Here is a 23,978-nt window from a genome sequence, read left to right as displayed (position 1 = left end):
TCCTTTCAGAAGTGGCAGCTGATGTCCAAAAAAGCATCAAGATTTTTATTTATAAACATCTAATGTTAAAGGAATATCAAAGTACATAATTAATTAAAGTGGACAAGGGAAAAATATCAGGTGGGTTTCTACCTACATTCCTGGTCCTTAGAAAGGTAGGAGCCACTTCCTCTGTGATTCCCACTAACAGTCACTGTCTGTACCAACATCAGTTTGTTGGGAGTTTTTTTTCAGCAATGCTGCAGGATTTCTAGGAACCAAGGAAAAGCTTTGCTACCCTGATAGCATATTTTGGAAAATGGGGTTCACTCATGCAGGTGTAGTCGGCTTGATTATTTAGTGGATTTCTAAACCTTTTGCTTCCCTGGCAAACCATTTCTTACCTGACATTGTTTCAGTTTTGTGTGGCTTATGGTGCTTTTGTTGCTGTTGCTGGAGGTGAGGAAGGCATCTCTGGCCCAGCATGTTCAGTGAACAGTAACACTGTTTTTGACTTTTAACTTTTTAGAACTTAGTTTATTTTTCTTGCTAAAAATATCTATCTTCACATGGATGGACTCAGTTATGTAGGAAGCTAAGTCAGAGCACTTTGAAATGCAATACTCAGACTTTCCCCTAGATTCTGAAAGTCATGCTAAATGAGAAGAGCAGCTCTTCACACCATAGGTGCCGACTCCGTGGGTGCTCTGGGGCTGGAGCATCCATGGGGAAAAATTGGTGGCTGCTCCGCACCCACCAACAGGCAAGCTCTCCACCCCGCCCCCCTCCCCAGCTCGCCTCTGCCTCCTCCCCTGAGCATGCCGCGTCCCCGCTTCTCCTCCCAGCGCTTGCCGCCACAAAACAGCTGTTTCATGGCGTAACAAGCTGTGGGAGGGAAGGGAGAGGGGCGGGAACGCGGCGCACTCAGGGGAGGAGGCAAAGAAGAGGCGGGGCCGGGGCAGGGATTTGGGGAAGGAGTCCAGTAGGGGCAGGGAAGGGGCAGACTTGGGGTGGGGACTTTTGGGAAGGGATTGGAATGGGGGCGGGGCAGGAGGGGGCAGGGCAGGGGTGCAGTTGGGGGGTGGGGCGTGAGCACCCACTGGCACCAGGAGAAGTTGGCACCTATGCTTCACACTAATTAATGTCTCTTTCCTGTATGGCGATTCATATGATCACCGAGGCTCACAGTACATCCACTGCATTATAATATGGAATACAGATATTACAAGTGAGATTAATGCATGCAGCAATTTACAAGCATTCACAGCTTCACACACTAAATGCCAAACAGATTCCAGCTATGTGTCTGTTGAGACATGGGGACCTTGGCATGAGCTGGCACCTGGCCTGCCAGCGTCACAGTGGGTTGTTTTTTTTTTTAACATCTCATCTGGCTAAACAATGTTTAAAAAGATTGATTTTTCTTAATAAGAATTAAGAACAGTTCAACAATAGGTATGAATTCTTCACAGGGTAAATATTAACCTTGCAGGATTGAGTCCTTAAGGAATAATGAGAATTTCAGATTTATTTTTTGCATACTCAGGAATTTAGTATGTTGACTTGTTTACACTCTGATCTAAGAGTGTTTGGTTTGAATCAGTTGTCCCGGAAGGAGTTAGCAGCACTGCGGTGTCCCACATCAGTTAAACAAGCACTGCCAGGTCATTTATGCCTAACGAATGCATGTTTTTAATAATTGGCCAAATAGCAAATAACTTAGTCTTGGTATTTGCTGAATATAGACTATGAATCCAAACAACTGCAAGGGACAACAGATAGGGGTGAGGGAAGGGATCAGGCAAGCAGGAACAAGCATGTAATGGGTGTCTGCAACAGGGAGGGGCGGCAGAAGTATCCTGGCCTGGGCCAAAGGAGAGAAAAGGAAAGTAGTTTTGGTGTGTGATCAAATGCAAATATTCTCCTACAATGCTGGTATAAGTAAGTGAATCAGAGTTGTCACATCCTTAAGCCTACATTTCACCTGCCTTTGAAGTAAGCAAATATCCATCCCATTCTGCTAAATGTTGATGGATCATTTATATCTGATTGCCAATTGTAACAATTCACTGTTTTCTTGGAGTCACTGTACAAAGAAACATCATAGCATTTTTGAAAGGAACACTAAATAATTCAACCAGTTCTATTTTTAATATTTAAGCCCCAGTCCTGCATAAGGATCCAGTGCTTGGTCCTTGTGCTCTTGAGGAATTCCATTGACTCCAACACGACTCTGAGGGGCTCTAGAGTAGCAGATCCCAGTGCAGGATTGAGGCTAAGCCTGTAGCAAAGGAAGAGATGAAGGAAGTAATATTTTAATTTTTCATTATATTTTCAACAGTGTATTTTTAATTTGTCTTTGTTCTCTTCAGAGGCAAAATGGGTCCAACGATAGCCTGATAGAAGAAAAATCTCAGATATCCACTAACAGCCTGGATGGAAAACACACTGCAAAGACAATAAAAACTGTATATGCATCACGCCTCAAGATAGAGACTTGATTGCCATAACTGAGGACGGTGAATGGATTCTGTTCCTTTGAAACTGGGAATTACACAACAGTTCAGATACTCTTTAGCTGTAAAATATTTCTTTGTCATAAGGAAAGAAGAAAAATGTAAACTGGAGTGGTGGTAATTTTCTTAAATTAAAAACTCCAACCTGCTTGCCCTGAAGGGCGATCACTGTTTTCATCACTGGTTCCAATTACAGTTGCTTACTTGATTGCAAAGAAGTTGACTGGTTAGACAGTTGGAAGGAAAAGTGTTAATACAATTCAACAATTGCCAAATACTGTATTTTCAAAAGAGGAACAGAGGAATTGTCATGACAGATCAGACCTTGGTCTAATTAATTCAGTTGCCTGTCTCCAAGAGGCCAAGACCAGATGCTTTAGAGGAAGCAGTAAAGCCTTCATAATATTCTTGGCCAATTGTGCAATACTATATAATAGTGAGGAAATCTCTTCCTGACTCCATCTGATGATCAGCTTTATACCCTGAAACATAATAGCTCTTATGTTTATTTTAGCCTAATGCAACTGCAGACACTGTTCTTGTTCATATAAATGTTGAATCCATGTTTAGATAATTGCCACAATCGTACCTTGTGGCATTGAGTGTCATGTAAAAATGGATTTCCTTTCACCAATTTTAAATGTGTTGCCTTTTAATTTTAAATATCCTCTTGTATTGAGACAGTACTTGATTAGCCTTCTCTGTACTATTGACTATTTTATATACCCCTACCACATATCCTCTTAATTTTGGCCCTTGAAAACTACAGTGAAAAATGTCTTGAATGGCCCAAAGGCCAGTGTAATAAGATTGCCTAGTACACACAGACTATAAATGCTGTCTGGACAAAATTGTACTATAAATCTTGGAAACACTTCAAAGTGGCTACCTAAGATGGGGTTGGCTAACAGAGTTGGTTCTTTGGCGCAGGTTTCATTGACCTAGTCTTTTTAAGCTCTTCTCGTATGAAATCCCCCAATAATTTGAATCATTTGCAGTGCCCTTCTCTGGACCGTTTCTTCTGCTCACTCATTTCTGAGATGAGATGACCAAAACTGAATGCAATATGCAAAGTGAAGACAATATCACTGAATTATCTAGTGGCATCTTTTACTCTATATTCCCTTTGTAAAACAGTGTAACATCTTGCTTTTTTGACTGCTGTTGCACATTAAGCATATTATCTTCAATGAGCTGTTCTCACTGATGCCTGGATCTTCTGCTAGCAGGTTACGTCTAATTTAGAATCCATCATTGATTCTTTGAATGTGCTTTACCTTGCACTTGTCTACATTGAATTTCATCTACTATTGTGCTAACCAGTTTCCTGTGTCAGCTAGGCTGTTATGGAGTCAAGCAAAATCCTGCCCAGGCCTGTAAGTAATTTTGCACTGAGTATATATTTGCCACCCCACTAACAACAGTCTGGCAGAGGTTGACTAACCACATTGTACACTACTTGTTCTTCTACAGTTTGCTCAGACAGTCTACTCTTCCATACTGATAAGTGGCTATTTAGCCCTACCTTTCTATGCTATTGTTTAAATCAGTTTTTAATCTATAACAGGCCTTTACCTCTTATCCTGCACTTACCAAATTTCCTCAAGCGCCTCTTGAGAGGGACTTCATAAGAAGGCTTGGGAAAGACTAACTTTAATCTGTCAAGAGACAAGGCGGATGAGGTAATATCTTTTACTGGACTAACTTCTGTTGGTGAAAGAGACGAGTTTTTGAGGTACAAAAAGAAAAGGAGTACTTGTGGCACCTTAGAGACTAACCAGGTGCCACAAGTACTCCTTTTCTTTTTGCGAATACAGACTAACATGGCTGCTACTCTGAAACCTGAGGTACAAAGACTCCCATAGTATGTCCTCTCCATTCACCAAAAGGAGAGTGAGTGGTGCATCATGGGAAATATAGTCCAGCCAGAAAGCCTGCCACAGAGGACAATGGGAGTACAAGGCCCCTAAACTACAATTCCTGGTGCAATGCATTGTGGCATCAGTTTGAATTAGAAATGTTATAATCTTTTAGCAAAATATTTTGGCCAAAAATGGAAACTTTCAGGGGCCAGGGGGGAAGGGAAGAGAAGATCCTCTTTTCTGACCAGATTTAATATTTGTAGATTCTTAATTCTTAGATCCTTTAGAATGATTAATGCCATCCAGTGCAATATTGTTTGTACTGTGTCAATCCTAATGAGGATCAGATTCACTTTGTGGTAAGTACTATACCATCACACAATCACTACTCCCATAGAATTTCAGTCAAATCTGCTACTAATTTTTCCCCAGTATTTCTATATTTGACATTGCTTCACCTTCACTACCTGTGAACAGTAATCCCGGGATAAATATTACCAGTCCCCAGTATTTTTTTGCAAGTGCAAAATAACAAAAAAATTAAACAAAAAACAGCCTGTAAAATAAAAATGGAAAATCCCGCAGCGGTTTTAACTGTCCTGTGGGACTGGACCCAGCCCTCCCACTCTGGGCGTTGTGACCTGTGGTTTGACTCTCTGCCATTTGGCTCAGTTGCTGCCCTCTTGCCCCCCACTATCAGAGGGGCAGCCAGGCCAAACCTAAGTGGTGATGTGACCCTAAGTGCCAGGGCACAATGCCCAGAGCAGAGCTTGGCCCACCCCAGAGGAAAGGAGCCGCCGGCTGCATGCAGGGCGGGCTCACTCTGCAATCTCTCTCCCCCCCCCCTTCCCCCCCAGGCTTCCCACAGTAAAATGAAATTCCCCCAAAACCCTGCTAAGTTATAAAAATAATAATTCACAGGGCTCTAAATATTCTCTCTTCCTTTGTAGTGAAGACTAATATAAAAGCACGATTTAGTTCCCCTGCAGTTTCCTTATGCTTTTTGAACCTCATTTAGACTGGCAGTCACATAGAATTGGGCTAAAAAGTTTTTAAACGTGGCTCAGCTTTGCTTACACTGCCTGGTCCAACTGTTTTTATTTGGTCCAACTGTTTTTAAAGGCTGTTTAACAAGATCTCTCACTGTTGCAATCTGCTTCTTTGGCAATACAGATGGAGACAGTCATTGTTCTGTTTTACATTCTGATGGCCTACAGGACCCAATACCACTGTCAGCATACTACTTTTCTGATGAATCAAATAACTACATTACAAAAAAATCCCCGTTCTTGAAGTTTTGTGTCATAGTACCACCTCTTAGAATGCTCCAAGGATATCAAAATTATGTTATGACTAACCCTACTTAATCCTGAGTAACACACAGGAATTAATTCAGGAATGTACTGTAAATCAAGGTACACCTCGCCTCTTGTTTGTTCAAGAATAAGCTGTTCCAAGGAGCAATTCTCCACAACGTGTTTGCAGTGATGTTTATTCATTGCCCATTATTACTGGTATTTTGTTACTTCCCTGATGTTTCTCAACATTCTGACTTCTTTACTGAGATATAGTCTGGTAAAACATCCCTATTACTATACAGTACTTGTACTTTTATGACCTGAATTTTGTATCTGCACACATTTCACATCCTGGCACTCTTCACAGTCTATGGAATTCTGTGTACACAAAGCTATTCCCACACATTTGACCTACTCTCTCTTTCTTGTCTAGTGTAATTTATGGGTTTTGTATGGTTTCTAAGCACTCACAGCAAGAAATTGTGGTATTTCATTTATTCTACTACGTGTCAGAAATGCTAGGCTGTCTGCCTCTGCTATTTTTTCATTTATGCTTCTTGGTAGTTGTAGTCTCATTTATAAGGTGTGCATATTATTATGTACCTCATTTTTGACTGAAGATTGTTTCAACTGTACTTCTAATGTACCTAACAGGTTTTAATGTGTACCATGTTTACTTCTCATTAGCTGCCATCTTAGTCATACCTTGTTTTAAATAATCCTTTAAAACCTAGCTAACTTTATGTGCTGGCAGTCTTCTTCCTTTTGGATAAAGAGGAAATTACAGTTAGTATGCCACTCTGTATATCCATGTAGCTCTTATTCAGATTCTTAATCTGCAACTCTTATTTAGGCTAATCTCTTTGTATTGTTGGGCTCTTGGCCCCAAAAACATTACATCATTTTTTCTGTTCAATATCCAAACAAGCCAACCATCTCTGTACAGTTGAACTCAGATGCAAATCAAGATGGAGTGAATTTTAATTCCTTCATGATTTCAGGACAACTTTTACTATAAAGCTAATGATAAAGATGGCTGTTTTAAAAAACATGCAAGATCTCAGATCAAACTGTGAAGTATATACTGTATGTATACAAAGTTAAAAATTATCCATGAAACAGCTGTGTGCTTTATTTTAAATTGAGTTGATAGGTGGCAGTGTCAAAACTTATGTCCAGATTATTTAAAATTAAGTAAACCTGTTAACTTTTATGGTAAATTTTGTGCTTGCATGTTGCGTATATTATTTGCACTACATGAGAAGAAAATCACTGACTAATTTGATGGTAACATCTGTGTAATGCCAACTAAAAATCAACTTGGGGATATAACTTCACCAGAGAAAATGTATTCCATAGTAGCTGAAAGTGGTGCCTGTAAATGTTTTTACACTCTTACAATGAAGTTTCCATTGCTTAAACAGCATCGAACTATCTTCCCAATGCAGAAAGAATGGTCTAAAATATAATATATGTGATTTTTCATAAATCAAGCTGCTTGGCTTTCTTTGGTAAATCAAGGACATATCTCCTTAAGACTCTGGCCCCTAATTCCTTCCTACATCCATTTCCTTGATAGCTAATACAGTGAAAGGAAATCACCACCCTTCCACACAAACATTTCCATGGGCTTCAGTTCTTGTGAGAATTTGAAGAAATATAATGTGATCTGATAGATTACTGTGTGGTACCCTTCTCTGATTAACATACAATAGTGTGATTTTTCAATTCTACATATACATAACCAGCCAAACAATACTATAATCCATCCAATAGCTATGTTAAGTATGTTTGGGCTAGTCAGGACTGGTCGTCAAGCTATTTGAGTAATTTACATAGATTGAATTTCTGAATGTAAATTACTTGCCTGTTAATTGTGGGCTTGACCTTAATGAAAAACACAGGCCTTCACCTCTATACTTAAATGTTCAGGATTATCAGAGAAGCTCGAGTCATCACTAGAGAATCACCACAAGAGTTTGGGACACCACGGGGCAGTATCAGAAAATTAAACCAGCGTAAAATAACTTCAAACTGCTCCTAATGAGGCAGGCCAAAAAACCAATGCTCCTTAAGCCTAGCTGTAATTGAACACAACAGGCATGTTCTCCTTTTTCCTCCCGTATTTCTTGTGTAGTAACCTTACCCGCTATGGTGGGGAGGTATAACCCACTTAGAACAGATTAGGCAATTGCCTTCCCCATGAGAATTAAAAGGAAGAGATTTTCCACAACTTGAAGAACAGTGAATAGGCACTAGAGAAATTATCACCATTACAAGCAATTAGTGACTTTGCTGAATGGGTTTTACACCTGAGTCCTGACAATGTAACAATCTGAATGATGATTTTAAGTACAGCTAAATACAAAAAATATTCTTTTATTTCCCTTACAATAGTGGCTTTGGCAAGGTGCCATCCAAATGAATGGTGAGATGTCTTCAGGTATCAGAATGTATTTACTCCCATTTGGCTGATAAGCAGAATAGGCTGAATGAGAGAATACTTGTCACAACACATACTGGTATACATGGTAAGATCACTGAGCAAGCTCTCTGCAGGTCATGAGACTCTGGACAGTACAAAGAACAATAATTTGCTATAAGAAAGAAAATGTCATCCACTAATCTATATTGACTGTTTTCATTTATTAATTACATTACTACTATTACTACATTATTAAGTCTACCTTCAATCAAGTTACACTGGCTTGAAAAAATATTGTATGTGGTTTGTTGGTATTAAGACTATGAATCCAAATGAGAACTAGAAGAACAAAGGTGGTGAGATAGTGTTGTTTTACTGAGCCCTCTCCTTCTCCTGGGGTTCTCAGCCTTTTCGATACCAGGCTCCCTCGTCCATCAAACAATGGGGGAAGGGCAAGGTAGTTGTGACTTCCAGCCATATGGCTGCAACATCCAGGTTAGGAATTCTTGCCCTAGACATTAAAATACACTTTTGTCCACTCAGGATTTTTCAGATGGCTGCTGAAGACCATTTCTCCTCCACTGCCCACGTTTTTAAAAGTTAATGTCAGATCCTAGGGAGCCTGTAAGAGTAAACTGACAGATCAAGTAGAAGGAAAAGGCCATGCCCTTTCAGAAGTCAGGCTTACCAGACAACAGGCTTTAGAAAGTTTGACTATTTCAGGCTAGGGGGTAGTCCAGCTGGTTTACTCACTGATAGAGTGGAGCCCTAACTATTAGTATCCTATTAGCTGCACTTATCTTGCAGGTGCTGCTTCTCCTCTTACTGAGTAGGAAGAGCTTGTATTTTTTAGGGTCCCAGCCTTCTCCCACTCCTGCATGGTTTGCAAAAGCATGTTTCCTCAGTGAGAGGAAAGGCAACAGCAGAGAAAGGTGTACTGTGAAACGTACCGGTGTAAGAAATGTTACTTGAAAGATCCTGCAAAGATAAAATCTGTGGGGACATAGAAGTACAGACTTGAAAAAGCGTATTTACTACAGCGAAGATGACTTCAAGGACAAAAGTTCACTAAGTACTCAGGGAACTGGTACTAGAGTGAGCAATGGATGAAAGAAACAGTACATACTACCACAAAAGGGAACTTCAGTCTTGTTATATAGCTCCCAGATCAAGAAGAGAAAAGGCCACATAAATAACTACTCCATATATCTTTTTTCTTACCATGTTTGTTGTGAGCAGGTCATCCTGATCCACTCGTGAGGACTTGGTAACGCATCCTGACATTGCTTCCAAGGTCAGGCCACCCAAATCAAAAAAGAAAAGGAACACCCTTGGACATGCATTTAGGCAAGGCTCTCTAGTAATAGCATTGTCAAGCTTGCTAGTAGGAAAAGACACGAAATGGAGTGACCATTTTAAAGGCTTTCAGTCTGCCTGAAAGAAAAGTGCCTTTTGATGTCATACATAAGGAATGGACATGAGAAGAATGCTGGCAGGCTCAGAGACTCACAAAGTTGAGCGTATCAACACCATATTAGAGAGGCATTCCCAATTAATCCACAGCATCACTTTTTTCTTGTAAAGTCTACTGTAAGGTTGGGTCAGTCAATAGGGGCCTGAAGCTCATTCTGAGTTGAAGTCCCCAGGAAAGTTACCTTAAATGTTGAAATACTTAAGCTCACAAAAATAGATCAACAAAGCGGATAGCTCCTTTTGAACAAGAAACACAGTGTCCCAAACAAGAAAACGGCTTTCCCCCCTTTCCTGAGTTTTCAGAAGTTTTAACCCTTGTAACAATCCAGTGACAAGAGGCTGCAGAAACACTGGTCTAACCTGTTATGACAAAGCAACATGATCTGCTTGGGGGGCAGAGGAATGATACAAGGCACCTTCTCACACTGACGAAAAAGTTGAAACCTGAGAGAGTGGTTGTAAAGGTGTATCTAATTTTCCCTCCACTGGATGAAAAAATCATTCCTTGCTAACACTGTTTTTCTGAGAATAAGCAGAATGATAAATTCTTATTCAGGTGGATGGAGAAGAAATACATTCTGATGTCCCCAATGGATAATTCCTGATCTATAAAACTACCTGTGAGAATGTCTTAGCTAGAGTGAGAACAAAGCTGGCAGCAGAATATCAGCAAGGGAGAATCAAGGCACAGAGAACATTGCTAATATACTAAGAGAAGTGCCTACATTTGAAGCCAGGTAAGGGTTGCAAAATAGCAGCACAAAAGTAGAGGCTTTACTAATGTGGATAACTACCATAAAGAAAAGTTACATTAATGAAAGGCCACCTTTAGAACCTAATGAAGAGCTGGTTCAATAGCCAATGAAGCTAAGTCCATGTCTACATTACAGAGTTAAGTTGACTTAAGTTATGTCAATGATCATAAGTAGCTTTAATAACATCAATCAACAACATCAATGCTCCTTGTGTCAGCTGAGTGCGTCCAGTCGTTGCTCTTGCATTGACAGTGTTGCATTTTAGGTAGCTATCCCACTGTGCAATTTATCACCCTCTGCTGCTAGGAAGAGTTCACAGTGCATCATGGGGACGTGCTCGTCCTCCAGAGATGCAGGTCTTTCCATCCCATTGTTCCATGAGCTTCCTACTTTATTTCATGCCGTTTTTCTTCAACAGCCCTTGTAAACTGCGTGCCCACCCTCTCTGCCTAACAGCATGGACCCTGAGCTACTGACTAATCTGGTGACGAGCGTTATGAACACAATGCAGCTGGTCCTGCAGTATTTCAGGAGATGCGAAAGAGTGAATCTGTAATGCCTGCCCTGCTGTCTGCCATGGAAGCAAATTATTCAAGATTGCTGCTGGCATTCACGAAATAGTTGGTCATGGTGGACCATCGGTCCTGGGCTCAGGAAACAAGCACTGAATGGTGGGATCACATCGCGATGCATGTATGGGATGGCTGAAAAACTTTCGGATGCGCAAATACACCATCTTGGAACTGTGTGCAGAGCTCACCTCAATTCTGTGGCACAAGGACACCAGAAAAAAACCTTTCCGTAACTACTACTGTTAGAGATCTGTTGTTCATCTCCATTCCTGGGTAGGTGTATGTGTGCTACGTGCACAGTCGCCAGAAGGTTTTTCCCAAAGTGATATCCATCGAGTTGGCTCCAGGACCCCCTGGAGTCACGCCCTCATGGTGCTTTATATAGGAGCCTGCCAACCCACCACACCCTCAGTTCCTTCTTGCCGGTAACTCCAACAAAGGGGTAGGAAGGCAGGTTTTGGAATGGACATGAGCAACACATCTCGAAGAACAAGAGTTACAGAAAGGTTACTAACCGCTTTTTCTTCTTTGATTGCTTGCTGATGTCCATTCCTGTGTAGGTGACTCTCAAGCAGATGATGGAGGTGGGTTCAGATTTCAGTGGCAAGTGGGAGCATAGCTCTGCCAAAACAGCATCATCTCTAGCCAGCTGTGTGATGGCGTAGTGGGTTGTGAAGGTGTGGACTAAAGACCATCTTGCCGCTCTACAGATATCATTGACGGAAACCTGTGCCCCGAATGCCGCAGAAGGCCCTCGTGACATGTGCTCTCAGTGCCAGAGCAGGGACTTTCGCCAGATCATAGCATGTGTAAATACAAGAAGTAATCCATGAAGAAATTCTTTGGGCCAAGACTGGGAGGCCCTTTATCCTGTCTGCCACAAAGAGCTGAGAAATCTTCCTAAAAGATCTGGTCCTATCTATGAAGAAGGCCAGCACCCGCCTGACATCTAGCGAGTGGAGCCTCTGCTCCTGGCTTTTGGCATGTGGCTTTGGGAACAAGACGAGAAGAAAAATGTCATGGTTGTTTGTGGAACTCAGACACCACCGTTGGGAGGAAAGCTGGGTGGGGCGCAGCTGCTCCTTGTCCTTGAAGAAGACCGTGTAGGGTGGTTCTGAAGTAAGGGCCCTGATTTCTGAGACCCTCTGGCTGAGGTAATGGCTACAAGGAAGGCCACTTTCCATGACAAGCAAAGCAAAGAGCATGTCACCAAGGATTCAAACGGTGCCCCTGAGAGACTTGAGAGAACCAAGTTAAGGTCCCAAGGTGGGATTGACTAGCTCACCTGCAGGTAGAGCCTGTCCAGTACTTTCAGAAAACAGCTACAATGCGCGTTAACGAAGATGGACTTACCGCTCACACCCGGATGGAATGCTGAACTAGCTGCCAGGAGCACCCTAATCCAAGACACCGACAGCCCTTGCAGTTTTAGATGTAACAAATAGTCCAGGATACACAGTATCGATGTTCGAGTGGGTAAGATCCCCTTCTGCCCTGCCCAGATTGAAAACCTTTTCCATTTTACCAGGTACGTGACCCTGGTGGATGGCTTTCTGCTCCCGAACAGAACCTCCTGAACCAGGCCTGAGCACACTAATTCCGAAGGGTTCAGTCATGGAGCTTCTAGGGCATCAAATGGAGGGACTCAAGGTTTGTATGAAGGCGACGTCCGTGTTCCTGGGAGATCTGGTCTGGAAGTAGCGGTAGGGTGATTGGTTTTCTGATTGAGAGCTCCAGGAGGGTGGTGGACCAATGTTGGTAGACAGGCTGGTGCTATCAGGATCAGACTCAATCCCTACCCCTTGAACTTCAGCAGGACCTTGTGTATAAGCAGAATAGATGGGAATGCATATGGTCCTTCCAGGGCAGAAGGAACGCATCTGCCTGCGATCCCAGACTGTGATCATGAAAGGAGCAGAACTGTAGACACTTCCTGTTGTGTTTTGTTGCAAACTGGTCTATCTGGGGAGTTCCACTGCAAAATGTACCTCACAACATCCGGGTGAATGGACCATTCATGATTGGCAAAGGACCTGCTGAGATAAGGCACTAACCCATTCTGGGCCCCTGGAATGTAGGAAGTCTTGAGGTGAATTGAGTAGGTTATGCAGAATTCTCACAGGCTTCCTGGCATAGGTGAAAGGAGCATGCTCCACCCTGTCTGTTGATATAGAACAGGGGTTCTCAAACTTCATTGCACCACAACCGCTCTTCTGACAAAGTTACATGACTCCTGGGGTTGGAGCTACCTGGGATGGAGGGTAAGGGGGCAGCAGGCCAAGCCCTGCCACCCCAATTGGGGGGAGAAGGGGCTGCAGCCAGAGCTCCATTGACCCAGGTGGGGGTGGAGCTCAGGCTTCAGCCCCAAGTCCCAGCAACTAATGCTGGCCCTGGCGACCCTATTAAAATGGGGTCCTGACCCAGTTTGAGAACCAGTGATATAGAACATCAGTCATGTTGTCTGTAAGCATCGACAGACATTTGTCTTACAGGTGGGGCTGGAACATTTGCCAAGCAAGATGCACTGCTCTGAGTTCTCTCACACTGATATGTAGCGAGAGCTCTTTCTGGAAGCAGAGGCCTTGAGTCCTGAGGGGCCCTAGGTGAGCTCCCTATCCCAGTTTGGAAGCACCAGAGACTAGACATTGATGGCTGTGGTCTCCTGAATGGAACACCAGCATATACCACCCCTGAGTCCAACCACCATAAGAGGGAATTGATCACCAAAGGGAGAAGTGTGACCACTCTGTCCAGGCAATCCTAGCCTGGTTGGTTCACTGTCACAAGCCAGGCCTGAAGCGGTCCGAGTTGCAGCCTCACATGCTTTACAATTTATGTACACAATGCCACGTGCCCCAGGAGCTTCAGGCAGGTCCTCGCAGTGGTGGTGGAATGTTTTCTGAGGCTCTCTCTGATTGAGCTCAGCGTCTAGAATCTGGCTTTTGATAAGAAGGCTTTGGCCTGGACTGAGTAGAGGACCTCACCTGTGAACTCTATTCTTTGAATGTAGTGCTTGCTTCCTGAGCATTAATTGTACTAAGCAAGTATTCTTACCTACAGCCACTCTGTTTCAGTGTTAGCACTGAGGATGTATGTATGTCACAAATAGACTTGTTTAATAACCAGATATAAAACAAACTTTTGGTCAGTCTCGCAATTAGGGCTCTCACAGCTGGGTGTAACTCCAGCTTTCATTGAGAAACCAGTCCCTAGGGGTGGAGTGCACGGGGTACTGAGAAGGACCAGGAACCCACGAGGAATGCAGATGGGGAAGGTACATACCGGTGTACCTTCAGCACTGCAGAGTTCAAACTGCTGACCAGAGCCGTCATGAGCATTGTGGGATACCTCCTGGAGGCCAATTAGGGCATCTCCACTGAGGCTGCGTTGTTCTAACTACATTGCAAAAAGCTCTATGATGCTCAACGAGGTAGTTTTATTATGTCGGTATAGCAGGAGAGTTATATCAGCTGGAGGAGCATTTCAGTTTGTACACTTTCGCTGTTCTGCTGACAAAACTATGTAGTATAGACAAGTCCTAAGCCTCTGAGCGGAGTTCCTTTGCTTATCAAAGTTAAGGAAATGACATATTTGGAGATCATTTCTACTCAGCAGTAGGTGGCCCGCTGACAGCCAGTAGGGGGCCTGCACTGTGTTCCAATGTTGCTTCCCTCAGAGGTAGCAACCCTTAAGGGCTAGGGGAGTATCAATAGTCTTGCTCGAAGAATCAAAGACCCAGTAATGAGAATTCTGAACAGATGGTATCTCTGGAGAATTAATATAATCCCTAATATAATCCCCAAGTTTTCCATTGCATCCAATAATTACATCTTGCTTCACTAAGTTAGACTTGTCTAAGTCTTCCCTTGAGGCAAATTTGGAAATAAGACACACGGTTAACCATTACAGATTTGCCTGATCAAGAATGGAATTTTTGATTTCATAGTATTTAGAAATGGGAATTAAGTCACTTGATGGTACAATGAAAGCATAAGTCTTTCAGCCTGAATAGCGGTAGAAATTCCAACCACTAACTTCTGCATTGTGTATTTGGTTCTACTTTTAATAGGTGAAGGTACAGATTACAGCCTATGATTGATGGTGAAAGACACACTGATCTACTACATTCAGGTAACACTTGAATGTGTATAAGTGCAATTAAGCTTTATAAGCAATGCAACTTGGAAAGTGAAGATTTTCAAATGGAACAGCTGAACAATTTATATTTCCTCACACGATCAAAACCAAGGTACTTCCAGTCACTTCAAATGTTAAAAAAGTTTCCCCTATACTCTTGGCAATAACAATCACCATTTATTAGTTATTCTGGTTCAGTATTAATGGACTAACTTGATACTCACCCCAAATAAATACATGGTAGATGTACTAGTAAATCAGGATCAATATTTTATTTCTTCAGTATAAGAACTGATTTTAGTTAACTGAGAAGGTGGTACTTAGAAAAATTCAACAAATGCAGCAATTAAAAATATATAGTCTTTATTTTTTAGTACACAAGACCATTCCCTCACCACTGCCACATATAGTTAAAAGCTACTTGAGTCTTCTTGTGAACACACTTGTAATACGTTACCATGATTTTAAGATTTACAAATTCCATGTTTTTAAAATTCATCTACCTGTATATTTCTTCCAGAACATTCTTCTGGTGGAAGAAATGCTGCCGAACTTGAGCTGGTTCTGTAGAAATATTTACTGAAAAAAAATATTGAATATCAGATGAGATATGTTTAAATTATTCTTTAGCAATCTGCAAGATCCTCTAGGGTGGTAGAAAATAGCTTCACAAGCTCAGGTTTTGTTTCAGCTTTGAAACAGTTAAGTCTCTGCAAAGGCATTTTCAAAGTATCTTCAGAGGTTAATTCCTAAACCAAATTCCCTGCTCCATTAAGCAGGACTTCGGATCTATTTTAATTCCGAGCACCATTCTAAATTTAGTTACAATAGAAGCTGTCACAAAACTGTCCCTTATACAGCAGAATCATGGGAGAGATTAATTCCCAACATCAAATAATGCTGCAGAAGGACTTTTTTTATGCCTTTCTTGACACCACAAACATTAGTAACAAAAATGAATGGGCAACACAAAGGCAAGAATGCTATATATTCTTAAAAAATGCTTAGTTATAAGGTATGCCAGTTGAACTAGCCTTAGTCAAGAAATATAAAAATGTTATACTGGAAGTTATAGGAAGAAAAGTACTTTTAAAAAAATTTTGTGCCTGTTATTTGTAGTGTTATTTAAGTAGTTTAATGCAAATAAGAACAAGAGAACTAAAAAAATTCGCTTCCAGCGGAAACTAGAAAAAGCTATTATGATTCACTTCTGACTGCTGCAATTTAGCTTTGGGGCAATAGGCCAGACAACTGCCTGAAGTTTGATTAGCTTATGACATTGTGCACCAATATTCTGCAACTAATTTCAGTTTTGGAAGATACTTATGAACATTTAATAAGTAAAAATAAGTTAGATGATCCTTGGACACTGGAGCATTCTGCGTGACCTTAGAAGCTAAGTAACCAATTAAGCATTACAAAAAAAAAAAAAAATCACAGATTTAGAGTTCCGTAGAGTAAAAGTGTTCACCAAACTTTAAATAGCCATGACAATCTGCTAGCAAATAATCAGCGTTTACGGAATAAGACTTAAAGGTACTACCCGTATACAAATGGAACCTTTCACTTTAACCAACGTAGACACTGAATTCAAAAGCACACACACATTTCTATCTTACCATAGTATACAAGGCCGTATGTACAGAAACTGTAGTCTTCTATTCATTCAGACTCATTTTCTCCACTGAACAGAAACAAATACAAGTTAGTACAATGAACATGTATGTATTTTTCCAACCCCACCCATCACCACTTTCTTGGATTTTTTTATCAAAATTCTGGCAAGCTCCAAGAGATTAATTTGATGTCCATTATAATGATAAGAAAAACAATACTGAAGGGAGGATATAGTGGGGGTGGGTGAGGTTGTGTGGCCCACAATGTGCAGGATGTCATACTACTACTAAAGGATCATGACAGTCTCTTCTGACCTTAAAGGCTGCTCATGCCTACCACTCAAACATCAACTTTTCTGTCCTTGCAGAATTGAGAAGAGAAAAGGTACATAACCATCTCCCACAACAATTTCAGCAAGAGTTCTTATATGCCTTTTCTGACACCACGTTCACTATGAGAGATAGTGAATGGGTAACACAAAGGCAAATATTTAAATTTGTAAAGTGATCATTTCATTTCTCAGTGAAAAACCTAGCTTAACAGCATATAAACAAATGGTCACCTCCAAAAGACCAATTTAGAAGTAAATTTTTGAATTATATACAAATGTCAGGTATTCCATTAAAACTAATCATACCATTCAGGAACCGTCATATCAATTTCTCCTAAAGCGGTATTTGTCAACTAAGCAAAGTGCATCAATGGGCACTGTCTGCCTACATCTGAAAAACAGGAGAAAAAAAGATAAAATATAACAAATGTCAAACAGATCAATTTAAAGTCAAACTAGTCTTGTATATAAGTAAATTTTGTCCTTGATGCCGCTAGCTTCATAGGGCTCTTCTGGCAGCCAGTGAATATGTAGAAGACTCAGCCACATTTCATATTAGCCTTAGGAAGGAGGCTGCTCTACAAAACGGAAGGATTTCTCCCTCCTCCAAATTGTGTTATCTGCCCATGAGTGACCATGCTGATTTAAAAGGTGCATCGTGCAGTGAAAAAAACAGTCCAAAACCAGAGCATTTTAAGGAATGTGAGCTATGGATGCAAAAAACAGGATGCAGAAAACCCAGTCTTCCAAAAGGTGTAGCCTTCACCTCTACAAAATTGGACAGATCTCCCAGTACCCCACCAAACCCCGGGTCGAGCACGTGCGATTTATCAGTCTACTCGTGGCTGTTCCCCAGGCAGCACGAGCACGCACGACCGAGACACCTAAGGCGGCGAGGAAGGGCTTGTGGCTTTCTTCACATCGCCTGCGTTAGTTACAAACCTGCACGTGCACCCCTCTCAAGCCAGGGAAAGCACGCGGAGCTGAGCAGCCATTGGGCCGGCAGCACGTACCAAAATCCACGCGGACCCGCCCGACGATGGCCGCTGGGACCCGCGCCCCAGTCACACGAGCGGCGGCGGCGGCTCCCCCCGCACGAGACAGGCTCAGCGGCACCAGCCCGCCAGTCACGCCGCTGCGACCCAACAGCTGCCCCGGGACACGCCTGGGCCTGCGGGGGCGGCCGTCTGAGGGGCCGAGCGGCCACAGCGCGGCCGGGCTGCGAGGGGCGCGAGCCGCTCCCTTTCCCGAGCGGACCGAGCCCACCGGCCTCGCGCCAGGCCAGCCACGGTCACGGGGCGCGGAGTCTCGGCTGGAGGGGCGCGCGCTGGACGCACAGGGCGCGGGGGCTCGTGCACGGTGCTAGGCGCCGCGAGGCCCAGCCAGATCCCCCGCAACCCACATCACATGGCGCGTGAACCGCCTCCTCGCCCCGCCCCCCACTACAGACCCGGCTTCCCCGCCTCTGCTCGCGAACCCCGCGCCCCCTGCCCCGCGGCTCTGGCCCGGCCGGCTCACCAGGAGACCGCTGCTGTTCCCAAACCGACCGACCGGCCCGGCGGCCGAGTAGCAACCAGCCGGCACCTCCAGACCCATCCCGCCTGAGAGAGAGAGAGAGAGACTCCACCCCCCGCTCCCAGCAGGCCCCAAGCCGGACAAACCACTCCGCAGGGAGGGGCGGCGTGTACCACCGCGAGAGGGGGCCCGACGGTACCAGCGCCTCGTACAGACAAGGGGGGAGGGGGAGGGGAGTGTACCACACCGGGAAGGGGGGCGGGGTTGTAGTAAATACGTTACTCCACCCCCCTGGAGGGGCCGGGCAGGAGCTCGGGCGAAGGAAAATTCTTCCCTTGACCTCGCTGCTGGGTCTCCGGGGGGGGGTTAGGGCAACCTATGTCTGTGTCCGGCTTCAGAGCAGCAGCGTGTTAGTCTGTAGTCGCAAAAGGAAAAGGAGGACTTGGGGCACCTTAGAGACTAACAAGTGGGCTGTAGCTCAGGAAAGCTTATGCTCATATAAATGTGTTAGTCTCTGAGGTGCCCCAAGTCCTCCTTTTCTTTCTGTGTCTGTGTGGCACAGGCAGGACATTTCTCTCACAGCCTGAGCAACGTAGCCGGGTGGACCTAAGTTTTAGGTATAGACCAATGTGCTGCAATACAAACGCTCAATCCGTGCTGTTAAACCAATCACACGGTGATGCTCAGGTGGGGTTTCGGAGTCTGAGGGCTCCCCACTCAAGCTAGACGAATCTGAGAGGAGTTAATCTTAGGCCTTGTCTACACTGCCATTTTACAGCACTGCAATTGTCTTGCTCAGGGGTGTGAAAACACCCTCCTGAGCGCTGCCAGGTTCAGCGCTGTAAAGTGGCAGTGTAGACAGTGCACCAGTGCTGGGAGCCACTCCCCTCATGGCGGGGGGTGGGGGGGCGGTTTTACAGTGCTGGGAGAGCTCTCTGCCAGCTCTGTGATGTGACTACACAAGCCACATGAAAGCACTGCCTTAGGGTACGTCTACACTGGCAGAGTTACAGCGCAGTGAGTTACAGCACAGCTCAGAAAGCGCTGAAGGGAAACCGTTGTTGTGTGTTCACACTGTCAGCTGCCTCCGCAATAGCGTCTCACTTGCGGCGCTATTCGGAGCGGTGCACTGTGGGCAGCTATCCCACAGAGCACCTCATTCTCTTCTGCCGCTAAGACTTGTAGGAAGGTGGAGGGGGTTGCAGGGCATCCTGGGTCCTGTGCCAATGCCCCGTGATGCATTGCTTCACATCCCAACAATCCCTGTGCTTCTGGCCACATTTGATACCATCTTTCAACCGTTTGTGTACTGCATGTCCTGCCTCTTCTGGCTGCAGGAATGGATCCCGAACTGCTGACCAGTATGCTGCTTGCTCTGACCAACACGTCACGAGTTATTCCTTAAACTACAAAGGCAAGAGGAGTGCGACATTGATCTCGCCTTGCATAGTAGCTACGACATGAGATTGCTTGTGGCATTCACGGAGGTGCTGATCACAGTGGAATGCTGCTTTTGGGCTCGGGAAACAAGCACTGAGTGGTGGGATCACATCGTGATGCACGTCTGGGATGATGAGCAGTGGCTGCAGAACTTTCAGATGAGGAAAGCCACATTCCTGGGACTGTGTGATGAGCTCAGGGGTGAAAGTAAGTTAAAGGACTTACCGTTAGGACGTGGCCTCAGCCGGAAGAGGCATGGCCTGAACCGGAAGAGGCGGGACCTTTAAATACCCGGGCCCTTTAAATCAAGATTTAAAGGCCTTGGGGCTCTGGCTGCGGTAGCGGTGGCGGGGAGCCCCAGGCTCTTTAAATCACCACCGGAGCTACCAGATGCAGAGGCAGCTGGGAGCCCCAGGGCAATTTAAAGGGCCCAGGGCTTTGGCCACCGCTACCACAATGGAGCTCCACGTCCTTTAAATCGCCGGAGTCCTAGGGGCTCCCAGCTGCTGCCGCTACCCCTGGGGAGCCCCTGGCCCTTTAAATCACTGCCGGAGCCCTGCCGCCACTACCCCAGGGCTCCAGCAGTGGGCTCAGGAGGCGATTTAAAAGGCCCGGGGCTCTGGCCGCTGCAGGGAGCCCTGGGCCCTTTAAATCGCCAGCCTGGGGAAGCTGGTCCAGTGCAGCACAGCATACCGGACTGGCTTACTTTCACCTCTGGATGAGCTCGCCCCAGCCCTGTGGTGCAAGGACAAGAAGGAGAGCTGCCCTGCCATTGGAGAAGCACATGGCAATTGCACTGTGGAAGCTGGCTACTCCAGACTGCTACTGATCAGTCGCTAACCAGTTCAGAGTGGGAAGGTTGACTGTTGGACTTGTGTTGATGGAAGTCTACAGAGCCATTAATTGCATCCTTCTCTGAAGGACCGTGACTCTGGGCAACGTGTGTGACATTGTGGATGGCTTTGCACAAATGAGCTTCCCTAACTGCGGAGTGGCAACAGATGGCACGCATATTCCAATTCTGGCACCAGACCACCTAGTACATTAATTGCAAGGGATATTTCTCAATGGTTCTCCAGGCACTTGTGGATCACTGTGGGCGTTTCACAGACATTAACACAGGCTGGTCTGGAAAGGTGCATGATGCACCCATCTTTCAGAACACTGGCCTGCTCAGGAAGCTGCAAGCAAGGACTTTCTTCCCGGACCAGAAGATCACTGCAGGGGAAGTCGAAATGCCCATTGTGATCCTGGGAGACCCCACCTCTTAATGCCATGGCTTATGAAGCCATACACAGGGCAACTTGACAGCAGAAACGAGTGGTTCAACAACAGGCTGAGCAAGTGCAGAATGACTGAGTGTGCTTTTGGCCATTTAAAAGCCCACTGGCACTGCCTCTATGGGAAGCTGGACCTGGCCAATGACAATATTCCTATGCTTATAACAGTGTGCTGTACGCTCCATAATACTTGTGAAGGGAAGAATGAAAGCTTCATTTAGGGGTGGACCACAGTGGCTCAGCGCCTGGAGGCTGAGTTTGAACAGCCAGAGACCAGGGCTATTACTGGGGCACAGCGCAGGGCCATAAGGATGAGGGATGCCTTGAGGCAGCATTTTGAAGCTGAAACCCACTAATATTTGTTGCTATGCTTAGGAGTGCAGTGCTTGTAATGCTGGCAGGTGATTATGTCCAGGGTTCATATCCAACTTCTCCTTTGGAGTACAGTGCAGCAGGTACTGTGCTTCGGCAGCACCTAACTACAGAGGGATGGTGTCACAGGGCGCAGATTCACCGGCGGCGCCTCCTGCTGGTCATCTCAGGGAATTAGCATTCCAGCCTCCAGAGCACCCTCTTCAGGCCGGTGTCTTGCCTTGCTGCTGATTCCCGTGTCTCTCCCAGGACCCCAGTGCCCCTTTCACTGGGTGCTGCCCCCTGGCGGTGCCCCACAGTTCTGGGTCTCCCCCTCCCAGGGGAACCCCCCACCCACTATCCCTACCTCACCTCAGTTGTAGGCTCCTGCCAGTTACCATCTAGCCCCTGTAGCAGACTGCAGTATGAGCCACTCATCACAGGCAAGGTTAGATTTGGACCTGCTGCCTCTGTCTAACCTTGGGCTGTCCCCTGCAATCCCAGTACCTGTTGAGCCTAATGCTAGACCGCAGCCTGGGGCTTTCCTGGCTGGAGCTCTCCAGGCCCTTCCCCAGCCCTCTCCAATCTAGGACTCTGCTTAGGTCCCTGCAGCCAGATCTCTCCCTCTCAGAAGCTAGAGAGAGTGTCTCTTCTGTTCCTGGCTTCCCTGGCTTTTATAAGGCCCGCTGGGTCTGTTTGGGGTGTGGCCCCCAGCTACCGCTGCTTTGCCAATCAGCCCCAGCCCTCTCCCAGAGCTATCTTAAACCCTTCTGGGCCCAAGCAGGTGTTTACCCCGCTACAGATGGGTGTTGAATGCAGTGGGTCGTGGGAGTCTGCAATACTGGACTATGAGGGGGGAGGAGTGGAATGCTGTGGGTATAGACTGGAGCCAGGAGGTTGATAAAAGTGCGTTGGTGGTGTCTGCGGGGAGCATGGGAAAGAGTTTTGTGATAGCGGCTGCAGGGGAGGGCAGGCATGGAGCTGCTTGGTTTGAAGAGCTAGCATTGCCTGGAGCATGTCTGCTTGGTGCTCCATAACATTTAAGAGCTGCTCTGTGGCTTCATTCTGGCATGCTGTGTTCTCCTTTCAGTTCTTCTTCTTGCTGTCCCACCATTCCTTCAATTCCTGTTTTTCGGCTGCGGAGTGCATCATAACATCACACAGAAAATCCTCCTGAGTTCTTGGTTGCTTTCTAATTCCGCACAGCTGTTCAGCCGCCGATAGAAAAGAGGGAGGCTGGGCTCCCAAGGTCATCTCTGTGAACTTTAAACACAGCATTTTATAGAAGCAGTATTGTTTGCAACACAGAGAACACTGATTCAGTGATTTAAAATACAGCCAGTACTCAGACACCTGTCACTAATTGGCTGATCCCAGGCAAGCACACATGAGCCACAATACCCCCAAATGGCGCAGTGGCAGGGTAAATCACTCTTCCCAGACCTTGCTGTACACTGGGCATGTGGCTCTTGGGGAGAGCCAGACTGTAGTGGGGGCCTGATAACATTCCTGTCCCCACACTTTCCACAGGATGTGATCATTATGGAAGATATCTCGCTGGTGAGGGTCAGCAGGGAATCAAGGGAGCGTCTTCTCCAAGACTGCGGCTTCCGCCGTAGCCCCTATGCGGCTCGCCTATGTGCAGCAATGGTTCTCCCTGCACCACCACCACCCCCCATGATGGCACAGTGGCATGGGAAAGTTACCATTAATGGGGCAAGAAACAAAGCAGCTGTCCTGAAGAACCTGTGGCAATGGATTGCCCAGTATCTCCATGAGAGTTTCCTGGAGATCTCAGAGGGAGATTCCCATGAAGTGAGGGAATCAAACAACAGCCTGTTCCCCTGCTCAGACTAGGCATGCGGTGGGAGACAAGTCTGCTTTCTGCAACCCTCCTTCCCCCAACAATTCGCTTCAGCGATTCCCAAAATCAAATCCACTTACCAGGGGCCTCCTCTCCTGTTTGCGCTTTGCCAACATCCAACAGCTGTGACTGGCTAGTCTCCTTGATTTAGTTGGGGGTTGTTCCTGCTTTGAGTAGGGGGTTGGACTAGATGACCTCCTGAGGTCCCTTCCAACCCTGATATTCTATGATACTATGATTCTGTGATTCCGCCTGGGTAGAAAAGAGCTCCTGGTTGCATGCATTTCTATCCTCCGAGTCATCCTCTGCCTCTGGGTCTTCTTCCCCTTCCACATCCTCGTCCAAGATTTCCTCCTCCTCCTTGCTCAGTCCACTTTCGACTGGCATGCAAGCCACCGAAGTATCCACAGTGGTCTTTGCAGTGGAGGTGGGGTCGCCGCTGAGTATCGCGTCCAGCTCTTTTTAGAACCAGCAGCTTGTGGGTGCAGCAGGGGAGCAGCAGTTTGCCTCTAGCGCCTTGTGATAGACATTCTGCAGCTCCTTCACTTTGACTCTGCACTGCA

General features: G+C 45.4%; 1 protein-coding gene and 1 long non-coding RNA gene across 5 annotated transcripts in view; one reads left to right on the top strand and one right to left on the bottom strand.

Moving 5' to 3' along the window:
• EPB41L4A (erythrocyte membrane protein band 4.1 like 4A) overlaps window positions 1-4,261 on the top strand; it is a 225,738-nt gene extending 221,477 nt beyond the window's left edge. For all 3 annotated transcript variants that reach the window (XM_084627984.1, XM_084627983.1, XM_084627985.1), the window contains exon 24: window positions 2,352-4,261. In XM_084627984.1, coding sequence (XP_084484110.1) covers window positions 2,352-2,480 — 129 coding nt within the window. In that variant the 3' untranslated portion in view covers window positions 2,481-4,261. The remainder of the gene's footprint in view (window positions 1-2,351) is intronic.
• LOC311520491 lies at window positions 1,034-18,639 on the bottom strand. 2 transcript variants are annotated; one of them, XR_014711614.1, is made up of 5 exons: window positions 18,484-18,639; window positions 17,272-17,356; window positions 16,637-16,701; window positions 15,521-15,596; window positions 1,034-2,260 (listed from the first exon to the last, which is right to left on the bottom strand). It is a non-coding gene; the product is annotated as an uncharacterized lncRNA (long non-coding RNA). The 2 variants fall into 2 exon arrangements; XR_014711615.1 differs by lacking the exon at window positions 1,034-2,260 and having other exon boundaries at window positions 15,364-15,596.
• Between the last annotated feature and the right edge of the window lie 5,339 nt (window positions 18,640-23,978).

The sequence above is a fragment of the Lepidochelys olivacea genome (assembly GCF_965140295.1).
Source record: "Lepidochelys olivacea isolate rLepOli2 genome assembly, chromosome: 5".
Lineage (NCBI taxonomy): Eukaryota > Metazoa > Chordata > Testudines > Cheloniidae > Lepidochelys > Lepidochelys olivacea.
Note: the sequence above shows the minus strand (reverse complement) of the source record. Positions and strands in the feature narration are given on the sequence as shown.